The sequence below is a fragment of the Phragmites australis genome, chromosome 10, assembly GCF_958298935.1.
Source record: "Phragmites australis chromosome 10, lpPhrAust1.1, whole genome shotgun sequence".
Classification (NCBI taxonomy): Eukaryota; Viridiplantae; Streptophyta; class Magnoliopsida; order Poales; family Poaceae; genus Phragmites; species Phragmites australis.
Genome location: NC_084930.1, coordinates 9,892,322 through 9,905,586, shown reverse-complemented (window position 1 = coordinate 9,905,586; position 13,265 = coordinate 9,892,322). Strand labels below are relative to the sequence as shown.

The window sequence follows — 13,265 nt, the reverse complement described above, 5'->3', positions numbered from 1 at the left end:
ATAATTCCCTCATCACTTTGCTTCCCAAGAAGGATTCGACCTACTCGCCATCTGATTTTCAGTCGATTAGCCTTATCCATAGCATCAGAAAACTGATCACTAAGGCTATGGCCCTTCGGTTGACCCCATGCCTAAGCTCGATGATCTCCGACAATTAGAGCGCCTTCATAGCAGGCCGGTCCATACATGATAGCTTCAAGATGGTTCTCTCCACGGCTTGTCTGCTGAAGAAAACCAAGAGACCAAAATTTTTGTTGAAATTGGACATTTCCAAGGCATTTGATTCGGTTAGTTGGCCGTTCCTCATGGAAGTTCTTCGGGCATAGGGTTTCGGCCCACGTTGGTGCAGTTGGATCGAAGGTATTCTAAGATCCTCTTTGTCTCGTATCCTTCTAAACTCCATTCTCGGTCTTATGATTGGCCACGCCAGAGGGATTCGCTAGGGTGACTCACTCTCGCCCTTACTGTTTGTGCTAGTGATGGATACCTTGGCTCGTATCTTGCAAAAGGCTGGTGACGTTGGTGTGATCAATTCGGTGGGACACAGCTCCATTAGGCACCGCTCCTCGCTCTATGCGACGATGCAATGTTGTTCTTATCGTCTACCTCAGAGGACATCCTTGCTCATCTGGACATCCTCCGTGTCTTCAGTGAGGCAACCGGTCTCAAAACTAATCTCGGGAAATGCTCAGCCACCACGATCAATTGTACCGCACCGGAGATCAACCTCATCCAAGCGCTCCTACCGTGCAGTCTATCTCCTTTCCCCATTTGGTACCTCGGCGTGTCGCTGACAGTTGGGCGATTATGCAAATGCCATTTGCAGCCCATTGTTGACAACGTGGCGGCCAAGCTTCCTGTGTGACAAGCGAAGTTGATTTCCAAGCTAGGGCAGGCAACTTTGGTCAGCGCTGTCCACCACCCCCTTGCACACTCTCATTTCAATTTCCGTTCCACCCTAGGTGACCAAAGAGATTGATAAGATCCGCAAGGTATTCCTTTGGGCCGGAGACAAGGCCTCGTCTAGCGGCCATTGCACCGTCACCTGGACTAAGGTTTGTAGACCGTTGGAGTTTGGGGGGCTCGGAATATAGGACTCATGGTTGGTTGGCTTGGCCTTGTGCCTCCGCTGGCTTTGGTGGCAACGAAGCGATCCAACAAAGCCTTGGGCAGCCCTTCCGCTAAAGCATGAGTGCCATGTAGTTGCACTCTTTGATGCTTCAACTGTCTTTGAGGTTGGAAATGGAAAGTCCACTTTCTTCTGGTGCGACGCATGGGTTGGTGGCTGCTCCATCCGCTCAATGGCTCCGGATCTATATGCTTGCATCGGTCATTCCATTGCTAAGCGCAGAACTATTTGCGACACCTTATGCGACAGAAGATGGATTAGGGACATTATGGGTCCTCTATCCATGCCGGCGATTAGCCAATATTTGGAGCTATGGGGCTTTTTAGACTCCTGCAGTCTTTCCAATGCCGATGATCGAAGTATTTGGAAATGAACTTCATTCGGACAGTATTCTACAAGATCAACTTATCATATGATGTTCCAAGGGAGCGTGCGCTTTGCTGGAGCTCAGTTGGTATGGAAAGCATGGGCTCCTAGGAAGGTCAAGTTCTTCGCTTGGCTAGGGATCCTCGGAAGATTTTGGACATCTTCCCGGAGGTGACGGCATGGTTTGCAATCGGACGATTCTTGCTCACATTGCTCTCAACATCCAGAGACTACGGTCCATCAGTTCTTGCATTGCATCGTCGCGAGGGAGGTTTGGTGGCGCGTTTTGGGAGTTCAGCCCCCGCCGGCAGCTTTGTCGCTTTTGGACTGGTGGATGCATCTCCGCGCTAGAGTGCGCAACGATTTCCACAAAGGTTTAGATTCTCTAATCTTGCTAACTACCTGGAGGATTTGGTTGGCTCGCATTGACATTGTCTTCAACGGTCGGCGTATCTCGTACGACACGCTTGTGGCTCTCATTCGGGAGGATGTCAACCAATGGTGTCACGCCAGAGCTATCCACCTATCGGTCATCAGCGCTCATCTGCATGACTTCAGTTCTGTGCTGTGATCGGAGCCTGAATCTCTATCAATTAGTTGTTTTCTCTACGTGTATAGTTGCCTAATGATGTTTATGTTCTAAGACCCCTATATGGTCGTTGTATAAGTTGGTGAACGCTGTGCTTGTTACTTTTCCTTCTTAATACAAAGATACGCAGCTCTCCTGCGTATTCGAGAAAAAAAGACTTTCTGAATAACAACTTCCTTTAATTTCCTTTCCCTGTTAATATGAAACATATCCCGTCCTTTTTATGAACTGGGAAAACAAGCAAGTCACATTATATCTGACAACATTTGTTAGAGCAACATTTTTTTCCACTGCCCACCTTCCAATTCCAACAATTTGACTCACTCTGCAAGATTTTGACTAATTTAATTATTTGTGACCAGTAGCGTGTGAAAGCACCAGTTTGTTGACATGGAACTTGCATCAATTGACAAAATAACCAAGCCAATGGAGTTCCGATGATAAACTTTATTTCATAACAAATGTTTAGAAGTTCTGATACATTACAAACCCAAATCAGTACCGAAATGGAACGCAACTCACACAACGTAAATGGTTTCTAGGGTAAAAGGCTTTCTGAATAGGCCATCATGCACCAGTAATATGTGAATAACAGAAAATTGTCTTGTTCCTCAACCGCATAGCGCTGAAAATTCTTCTTTGATTGCGGTGACTTCAGCATAAACATCCTGCATTGTTGGCCGATCTTTGGGTGTCTCAACAGAGCATGAGAGACCAAGCTTAACAAGCTGCATGACGCAGCTCATCATTCCGGCCATTGGATGATTTTCATTGTCTAAATTATGGCCGTCATCTTCATCATCGAAATTTGGAATGATATTTGGATCTACAATCTCGTCAATATTTTGAGGAAAAGCCTTTTTCACAAATTTGTGAAGGCTCAAACCATCCTGAAACATTTCATCCGTGGGCCGCTTCCCTGTTAGCAGTTCTAAGATGATAATTCCATAGCTATAAACATCTCCTTCTCTTGAGATTTCGCCCCCAAAACCATACTCTGCAATATTGTGTGTAACTTTTAGTAAAAGCAACGTTTGAAAGAAAGGTAAAATCAAGATTGTCACCTGGTGCAATGTATCCAATTGATCCTCTTGGTCCCACTACGCTTGTAGAACTATTAATACTTGAAGAACTATAACTGTGAAGAAACTTAGCCAACCCAAAATCACCAACACGTGCACCCATGACATTATCTAGAAGAACATTGCTGGGCTTCAAATCACAGTGGACTATTGGGGGCACGCAGTGGTTGTGTAAATAATCCAAGGCAGAAGCTGTGTCCATTGCTATCAGTACTCTGGAGCCCAAACTCAATGGGGTATTCAAACAGTACTGGTTCAGTTTCGGATGGAGCCAGCTCTCTAGGCTACCATTTGTCATGTAATCAAGAATAAGAGCTTTGAACTCATTCCCTGCAGGATCATATGTGGAGCATGCAGTAATCACCTTAACAAGATTACGATGACGAGTATTCCTCAATGCCTCACATTCAGTAAGAAAGCTTTTTGGTGCTCCAAGTTGATCAAGTTTGAAAACTTTGATAGCAACTTCCTGTTCTTCAAATTCAAGTATACCTTTGTACACTGATCCATATTTCCCTGAACCAACCAAGTTGCCTAAGGAGAAACCATTTGTTGCTTTGACTAAATCAGAATATGATAACTTCTTCAATTCCTTGCAGCACGGATGGGATGCTTGTTTGAATTTTTTCCTCTTCTTCAAAAGAACAACCACTAAACATGATAGTGAGGCCAAAGAAAGAGCACTGAGTCCTACCATCTTAAGGATTTTGGAAGTGTGCTTTTGTCTGGAGGTCTCTGCATGACAAAGTGGCAACTTTAGCAATGGAGTGCTCCCACATAACTTTTTGTTCCCTTGAATGAACACCTCGCTTTCATTTTGAAATATCCCACCTATTGGTACTGGTCCTTCGAGGTTGTTGAAGGACAAATTGAGAAGGTTCAAGGAGCTGAGAGACTCAAATAGTTTAGGTATTGCTCCAGAAAGATTATTTCGAGAAAGGTCTATCTCGATGATGCCCCTCAATTCTGTGAAAGATTCAGGGATTGTTCCATCAAGAAGGTTACCTTCCATGTGGAGGGACTCCAATTGGACACACTGGCCTAGAGTGGAGGGAATCTGTCCAGACAATTGGTTATTGGAAATGTTGAGGGTGCCAAGATTTATCAGGTCACCAATCTCCAGTGGTATTGGTCCGGAGAGTTGGTTGTGAGATAGGTCAAAACCTTTAGAAAGGGTAGAAACTGCAGTCAGATCCTTCGGTATGCTTCCACTAAAGCTGTTACAAGAAAGGTTTAAATTGAACAATGTTTTGCAGTGTCCTATTACTCCGGGGATTTGTCCACTCAAATTATTTTCTTGCAAATAGAGTTCGCTCAGTTGACTAAGGTTACCGATTGAATGTGGTATTTGTCCAGAAAGTTTGTTTTGAGATAAGCTTAGTCCATACAACCTTGAAAGTTTTCCGAGTGTGTCTGGGAGGCTTCCGGTAAATAGATTTTTCTCCATGTAAAGAATCCTAAGGTTTATGAGGGACCCTATCTCTGGTGGTATTGTCCCAGATATGTTATTTTCTGTCAACCGCAAAACTTCCAAGCTGTTTGAAAGACCACCAATGGAACTTGGCAATGTTCCGTGGATTTTGTTTGTTGATAAAGATAAGTCGACCAACTGTGTGCAATTGGCTAGTGAGGTAAGGAAAGACCAATCTCCAGCTTCGAGCTGATTCATGCCTAGATCCAGTTCCACCAAGTTTGGAAGTGAACCCAAAGAAGGAACAGTTCCACGGAATGCATTATCTTCTAGATCAATCAACATAAGATTGGTTGCGTTTGCTAGTGAAGCAGGGATTTGGCCTTGGAATTGGTTTCCTTGAAAAATCAATTTTTGGATGCTTGGAAGGGTGTACCCTACGTTATGTGGAATTTCCCCCACAAGGCCATTGATGCCTATGCCAAGGTATGTGAGTGCTGACATGTTGTAAAGAGAGGTTGGGACAGTTCCTGACAAAAAGTTGTAAGTCAGGTCCAGCACTTGCAGGTTTGGAATTTTACCTATACTCATCGGGATGCTACCTTGAAAATTGTTGTATGCAAGCAAGAGCTGGCAAAGGGAAGATAAATTCCCTAATGAAGAAGGTATGGAGCCTGAAAGATTATTTGCTGTCAAAATGAGATACTCCAAGGGAGAGTCAGTGTGCGAGAAAACAGGTATTGACCCAACAAAGTTGTTCAACCCAAGTCTTATTGTTTTAAGTGATCTACTATTTAGCAGAGCATATGGAATCTCTCCACCGAGATGATTGTGTGTTAAGTCCAACACTTGAAGTGATGAACTATTAGCTAGGAGAGACGGGATTGGTCCGGTGAGGCTATTGTTTGTAAGAACAACAGATCTAAGAGAAGATTTGCATCCAAGTGAAGGAGGAATGTTTCCCGTCAGACTATTTCTAGCAAGATTCAAAATTGAAAGATTGTGGAGCATCCCCAGCCCTTCTGGGATACCTCCACTGAGTCCATTATGCTGCAAGATGAGCTTCTGAAGATTTAAGCATTGGCTCAGGTTTGGAGGAATCTCACCTTGGAGGGAGTTTCTCCCAAGATCAACGATCTGAAGGCGAGAACAGGACGACAGTGTGTCCGGGATCACACCACTGAGATCGTTCGAGCTGAGGTTAAGGTACTGCAGCCTATTTAGTTGGCCAAGCTCACGAGGAATCGAACCACTGAGCTGGTTATTTGGGAAGTGGATTCTTTCGAGGAAAGTGAGATTGGCAATACAAGCAGGTATTTGGCCATTGAGCTCAAACGACCCGAGGTCCAGGGCAACAACGCGAGATCTGTGCCTCCTGCTGCAACTAACACCAGCCCAACTGCAAAATTGAAGGGAATCATTCTTCCATGAGGCTAGAAGCCCGGCAGTGTCAGAGAGATGGACCTTGAGGCAAAGAAGGGTTTGGAGGTCACTATGCAGTGCTGTGCTATCAAGTGGAAAGGCAGGGAGAAGGAAGCTCGAGAGGAAGGACAGGACAGTGGCCAGGAGCACTGATGAACTCAGAGTTCCTAGAGGAGCCATATGCTATAGTAGATGTATGCGTGAGACTTGAGCTGTGATTTCTTGCAGTAGCACATATGGTGCATTTATAGAAGGATGGAAGAGACTGTAGCCACTGACTTGCGTTCATTGTTGCTCTGCATATCAACAAGCAATAAGAATCGGAAAAAGAGTAAGAGCTGGCTGGAGGACCCGTGGGTTCCATTGGCGCTCGGGCAAGTCGTTCAAGCTCTTTTTACAGAACACGCAAAGCTTGCACATCTTCGCCCGCGTCAGTCTTCGCCCGTGTCAATTGAAGAAGATACAACTGCTAGTTTGCTACATGCCTTGACGCATTTAAGAGTATAAGACGTTTGTCATAGACCCCGAGTCAGTCTTCGCCACTACCAGAAACCCAATTTTTTCTGCACGTATCGCCACCGCCAGAAACCCATTTTTTCCGGAGCGTCCCAAAAACCGTTGTATGAGTCAGAGCAATAAAAAAAAAAAAACTGCTGCTTCGCGAAACAATATCTTTTTTGTCTCACTTTTCTATCTCATCTAAAATCTTATGTAATATTAGATGAGATAGTCTATGAGAAAGCTGATGTGTACTAATATACCTGTCATTACGTATGTAGAACGTTTCTCTAACAGCATGCGTGATTCGATTGAGTCCGAACAGCTAGATGAGCAAGCAAAATAATCGGACGAAATGAGTACGCGATTGAGAATCAGGTGATAAGAGCTTGGAGTCTTTGACTGCTGACTGCTATTGCCGTCGTGCCAGCCGTTCAAAATTTCAAAGTCATTCAGGCCCTCTTTAGATAGGTTTATTTTTAGTTTTTTTTTAAAGGTAGAAGTCATCCAAACGGCTTACTTCTGGTCTCAGCTTCTATTGGATTTTGGTTATTTGGGGAAGCGAGTGTGGTTGAAATGAACTAAAAGCTGAGAAGTAGGTTCTAGCTAACTTTTCTAGCCTTTGTGTATGCTGAGAAGCTAAAAGTTTATAATAAAAACTAACCATCAAAATTCAATAGCCACAACAACTTCCTCAGCTAACCAGAAGCTCCAAAGCCATAGCCTATCCAAACGCAGCCTCAGTCACGCGTACCTTGCATTACTTTGAACCGCACTTGCTGTGAAGGACATGGACATCCTTAGAGATGACTTAGAAATGAGTGCAATAGCAATTTATCCCGATTACCTATTTACCTGCAGGTAAATACCTGAATAGGATAGGTATAAGTAGCATTTAGTATCTATGAGTACGTTCGTGAGTGGAAAATATTACCCGACAGGTAGACATGTGCGAATATAGGTAAGACGTACCTATACCCACGAAACCCGTTAACCTGTGAATCTACTCTGACCGGTGGGCCCAATTCTCCAATCTCCCTGTCTCCCTCTCCCTCTCACGTCCCCGTTTCCCTCTCCCTCTCCCCGGACCCCGATCCAGTAGCCCACCACCGCCTCCCTCTCCTCGTCTCCCTCTCCTCGAACCTTGATCCACCCAGCTCGCCGTCGCCTCCCAGCGACACAGCAGCCCCGTGTCGCCAGCCCACCCACCCCCCGTCGCCTCGCAGTCCCAGCTCTGCCCTGAGCCACGCCACCAGCCCCGTCCCTCACCGCCGCCACCCCCGCACCGCGCATCTGGGTACGTTGCAGGGTGGAGATCTGCCACCAGCCCCGCCCCTCTTTGCCACCACCCTGCGCCGCACATTTGGGATTATGGGTCCGCCGTGTCGCACCACCCCGCCCAGCTGCTCCGTCGCGCCGCCGCCCCGCCGCGTCACACCACCGCGCTGCCCCCCGCTCCGCCACGTCACCCTGTCACGCCGCGTCGACCCACCCTAGCAAACTCTGCCCTATCGCGCCACCCCGCGGGTAAACAGGTATACCCGCGGGTGATGGATATCCATGGGCGACGGGTTTAGGATCGGCTCTTCACTCATGGGTGTTTATGAGTATATCCATGAGTGGATAAAAATTCGACAGGTGTAAATATAAATGAGCACTGTCCATATCCATCGTACCCAATTGCCATCCCTAGTCATGTGACCCGGTAAAACACGGAGAGCCATCCCTAGTCATGTGACCCGGTAAAACACGGCGAGCTGACCACCCGGAGGCAGCTTCCTCTGCAGATCCCAACAAAAGTTCGGTTCTATTTAGATCCTGGAGCACTGCCAATGGAGCGCACCCAGTCTACAGTACCCAATTGTTCCCTTTGTTTGCTAACTTTTGCCCGCTCCAACTCGCGGGACACACCGCGAAACAGCAACAAGCCAACAATGTCACCAAACGCTTGCCCATGCTCGATTCGATTGCTTCTTGTTCTCCTCAGCTTATTAATATTGGCCCTCCTCAGCGGCAGCGTTGCAGGCGGACGCGCAAGTTGCAATGCTTGTAAGTACTAAGTACTCCCCTGACCCTATGTTCCGAAAAGGGAAAACTAAATGATTTTTTTTAATTTAACACTGTAAATTTTCTTAATCCCTTATATGATACAGATTGTCGCACTAACATTTGTGTCCGGACCACCTTGTCCGTAACACAAGTAGGGGTTAATTTCGCATAATTGCAGTGGCCTCAACCACACAAACCTTGTTATCCTTCACGCCTAGGCCATATCGGTGCTCCACTGGCGACATAGTTATTTTCTGGCTAGTAATTACCGTCTATGTTCTTATGTTTTCTCTGACGCTCTCTTTTTTCTGTGGCGTGATTTTTCACCATCATCGCAGGGGATCCGAACAACCCCGGGCGCTGTCCACCATATTACAATCTGTATGGTCATCCCTCTGCGCCATGAGCAAAATGCGAGAAGATTCTCTGATTCCTGTGATCTGTCAATGCAGGCACACATGTCTACCCCACGGCTTTTTGCAAGGAAAATTTCTATTATAGTAGAAATTTGTCTAACTGGAATGCATCTTCATTTGTATAGGAACATGAATAAATGAAGTAGGATATGACCATCCATGTTCTTATGTTCTCTCTTACGCTCTTTTTTTCTGTGGCGTGATTTTTCACCATCATCGCAGGGGGCACCGAACAGCCCCGTGCACCATTTTACAATCCGTATGGTCCTCGCTTCTGATTGTGCGCGATGAGCAAAATGCGAGAAGATTATCTGAATCCTGTGGTCTGTCAATGCAGGCATGCATGACTACCCCACGACTTTTTATAAGAAAATTTCCTATTATAGTAGAAAATTTTCTAACTCGAGTGCATCTTCATTTGTATGGGAACTTGAATAAGTCAAGTACGTAGCATATGGCTCTTACAATAGGAACAAGAATAAGACGTTTTAATTAGGTTCCATCTGTATGTAATTGTATCCGAGAAGGACTTTTCTCCATCCCGTCCAAATTTCTCATATATAAGGAAGGTGGGAGGTCCTATTGTACACATATATTAAAAAAAAGGCCTTTAAAGCTTGGGCGCTGCTTGCAGGCGGCCGGCTGACAGCAACGTTTGTACTCTTCTCCATCCGTGCGACAATTATTGAGTGTAACTGCAACGAATCTCCATCCTGAATTCCTGATGCAACAAACACATACAATTTTGGAGTGCTTGCAACAAACCAAATCCTCAACTAGCTAGAACATCTATTGCAAATTATGCTCCATTTCGTAAAAACATTTGTGATAAAATTGGAACCAAACAACATGTACTAGCGCTCTTGCGGCAACTAGTGAAAAAGACATCCGCCACTACTACAAATAGAGCAATCCCAGTCAGTTCGGAAGTATGTGTCCAGTCGGTTTTCGTATTGATTGCCCTCTTGCGATTGTGAAAATAATTGGATATCATAATCAATGGATCATCGTTTCTTGCATATCATCTGCCTTCAGGAGACTAAGCTCGAGGACATCCCTGTGGTTAAAGCTACCGTCTTCCTCCCCCCGGCTTTTCTTACTACAGCTATAAGTATTCTTCTAGTGCGTCGAGTGGGCTTCTGACTGCTTGGCCATAACATTCTGTTTGTACTACTAATTACCTTGAGCTAAACTTCACCCTAACCTCCTCTTTTGAATCCACGGTTAGTGACCTATGCTTCACTATCTCCAACGTTTATGGGCCCTATTAAGACGATCAGCGTGAAGGATTCCTGTATGAGCTTTGCCACCTTGCCTCTGTTATTACAAGCTCGTGGCTTCTATTTGGAGATTTCAATATTGCAAGATTCCCAGAAGACAAGAATAACAACAACTTCTCGGTCAGCACTGCGGATGCTTTCTCCAATGTCATCGATGATCTTCTCCTCCATGATCTGCCCCTGTTAGATCGCAAATTCACTTGGTCCAACAATAGGGGGGCACCCACTTTGGTGCGTCTAGATAGAGCTTTGATAAACTCCATTTGGGGGCAACTTCTGTTCAACTCCATTCTCAGTTCTATGGATCATGTTCCCCTTTTGGTTACAGTTACCTCTATTGCTCTGGTCTCACATGTGTTTCGTTACAAGTGCTCTTGGGCCACCAATGAAGTTTATAGGGGTTTAGTTCAAGATGTCTGGAGCACTGCTGTTAACCAAGTTCAGGGGCACCCTCTCACTTGGCCAAGAAATTGAAATGGGTGCGGACTCGCTCAAAAAAGTGGGCCAAGAAACGGAAGCACCCGGGCGGAATTATCAGTGCCTGTGTAATACCGAATTTTTTTTGAGAGAGAAAAAAAGGAGTTTTTGACCAAAAGTTGACTTTTTGATCCGTTGCTCGTATGGACGATCGGAGACCGTGGTTGCGTTCATCTCGTCGAGACGAACCCATTTTACTATTTTTATGTCTGTTCCGGACACTTTGTGACCCGTAGCAAGCCCAATAAATTTAGACCGTTCGTTGTTTTAAAAATAAAAAAAATAAAAAAGGATAAGTACCGGATGGATCGGCCCTCAACCCGATCCATCCAGACTCTTCTCGCGTACGCCTCGCGTTTTCTCTTTCTCTCTCTCTCTCTCTCTCTCTCTCCGTCGCGCGCCGAGCTCCCGTGCGCTGCGCGCTTGCGCCGCCGCGCGCCTGAGCATCGCGCCGCTGCCGTGCGCCGCCGGCGCCACCGCCTGCTCGCCGGTCGTCCTGCCTGTACCGCCGCGCTGCGTGCTGCGCGCCGCCGCCGTGCACGCCGGCCGCCGTGGTCTCCCTCTCTCCCTGTGTATTGACCAAGAGACAGAGAAGAAGCAAGCAAACCAGCGCAGGAGAAAAGCCAGGAAGAAGAAAAACAGGAGAAGAGAAAAGAAAGGGAGAAGAAAAAAGAAAGAGAGAAAAAAAAGAAGAAAAAGGGAAAAGTTGGAAATTTCGTAATTTTGTCGGATTCATCGTCAATCCTTCGAAGGTGATTCTTCAGTAATTCTTAGATATTTATGGTTAGATCAAATCAATCAATTCCTGTCGTATCATTTCATGTGATCAATAGTCTGATTCGTTTCGATAATCGTTATTGATTCGAAGATACGACATCCGAGTCGAAACATTCATTTCTTTCAACGGAGCAAAGTCTAATTAGTGAGAACTTTGATTCGACTTTGAATTGGAGATAGTGTATCATTTCATGTGATACAGTTTTCTGTTTGGTTTTCCGAAATATAGGCGTATATGCGACGTTTTCAGACGTAGGGTTGACGCTTCATATTTTATGTGTTTTAAATGTGTTTTAGTGCTAATAATATACCTGTGCAGGTGGTACTACTTCCGGACGTACTTAATCAAAATTTCTTCGTCACTTTTGGTAAAAGGCAAGTAACGTGGGGGTGTGATTCAGTGCTATGTTTATATTCATGTCTTACTTCTTTTGCAAATAAAATTAAAGTATATGGCATTTTCTAATTCATTCAAATCATGGATGATGTTGCATTTGATTCATTAATTCCATGCTATTCTTATTGATTTGGTTTGTACCATTGTCATCATGAATCAGTTGTGGTGTTTTTTTATCACGAGTCATCAAAAGGAAATTAAGAATTGATGTCAATTCACATGCATATATATGCATTTATGCACTTCATATGGTGATAAAGGCCGATCACTGCCATCGTACGTGATTCGTACCGGTACATGGAGTTGCATGAGATGTTGGCATCGTGCAGCTCTCAAATGGAGTTGCATCATGGCATTCATACATTTTTATGATATCTGGAGAATACATAATTCTTGGAGTTAAATGCCATATTTGTGGAAGACCGGGTTGGAGTCTGTCGTTACTTTCTCGACAAATATTCTGAAAGGATATTCTCTTTAAAACCATGTGGTTTTTTCTTGTTGTTGTGAGAAGAATGTTTATTTCCCAAATACTTTTGAATGGAGTGAGATGTGTTTATATTCATAGCTGTTACTTGCTGAGCTCGTCTCACCCCCCTGTTAAATCTTTTACAGGTATGTTTAGAATGCTGACGTGCATTTTGGGGATGGATCTTGGTAGTTGCACGCACTACCTCATCACGATGTCGATAACTCAACCGGTGTTTAGAAGTTATGTTTTTGGTGGTCTGTCGTTTGTTTTGTATCTGTTGTGGTAAGACGCTGGTAGCGTCGTGAAAATTTCTATATATATGTTGTTTATATCATATATTGTCTGCCTGTGATCTTTTTTGTGGTCAGTTATACCGCCCCTATAGAGGAAATACTGTCAAAATTTCCTATTTTCAAATAATTATGCTTAGTTGTAAAGTAGGGTGTTACAGCCTGCAAGCAGGTCATCACTCTTATGGATATTGTGGAGGAGCTTCGGCCCCTGAGTCAAGCTGAATTGCTCTTGAGGGATCTACTGAAAGATCAGCTCTCAGAACAACATAAAGCCCTAGCGATCTATTGGCGTCAATGGTACCACTTCAAGGTATGTAAGTTTGGAGATGATAACACTACTTTCTTCCACGCCAGTGCCTCAATCAGGCCACGGAAGAACCAAATCAAAGTTCTGCATGACCATGGTGTGCCAGTGTACAACCACTCGAGAAAGGAGAAGATCCTAGGGGATTTCTATACCTCTCTCCTGGGAAGCTCCGTGCCGACTCGTTGGGGTTTTGAGCTCTCGAACCTTTATCCAGATATGTTCTCTTTGAACCACTTGGATGCCCCTTTCTCGGATGATGAGATATCGCATGCCTTATGGCACATGAGAGTTGACAGCAGC

At 45.0% G+C, this 13,265-nt stretch overlaps 1 protein-coding gene and 1 long non-coding RNA gene across 2 annotated transcripts; one reads left to right on the top strand and one right to left on the bottom strand.

Moving 5' to 3' along the window:
- Positions 1–2,511: 2,511 nt before the first annotated feature.
- On the bottom strand, positions 2,512–6,341 carry LOC133883521 (probable LRR receptor-like serine/threonine-protein kinase At3g47570). Its single transcript, XM_062322870.1, has 2 exons — positions 3,149–6,341; positions 2,512–3,081 (listed from the first exon to the last, which is right to left on the bottom strand). Exons 1-2 carry the CDS (start codon positions 6,177–6,179, stop codon positions 2,696–2,698), a joined length of 3,417 nt encoding a protein of 1,138 aa, XP_062178854.1. The 5' UTR covers positions 6,180–6,341; the 3' UTR covers positions 2,512–2,695.
- A 1,810-nt stretch (positions 6,342–8,151) lies between these two features.
- LOC133883524 (uncharacterized) lies at positions 8,152–9,615 on the top strand. The gene is made up of 2 exons (XR_009902906.1): positions 8,152–8,546; positions 8,885–9,615. It is a non-coding gene; the product is annotated as an uncharacterized LOC133883524 (long non-coding RNA).
- The last annotated feature ends 3,650 nt before the right edge of the window (positions 9,616–13,265 follow it).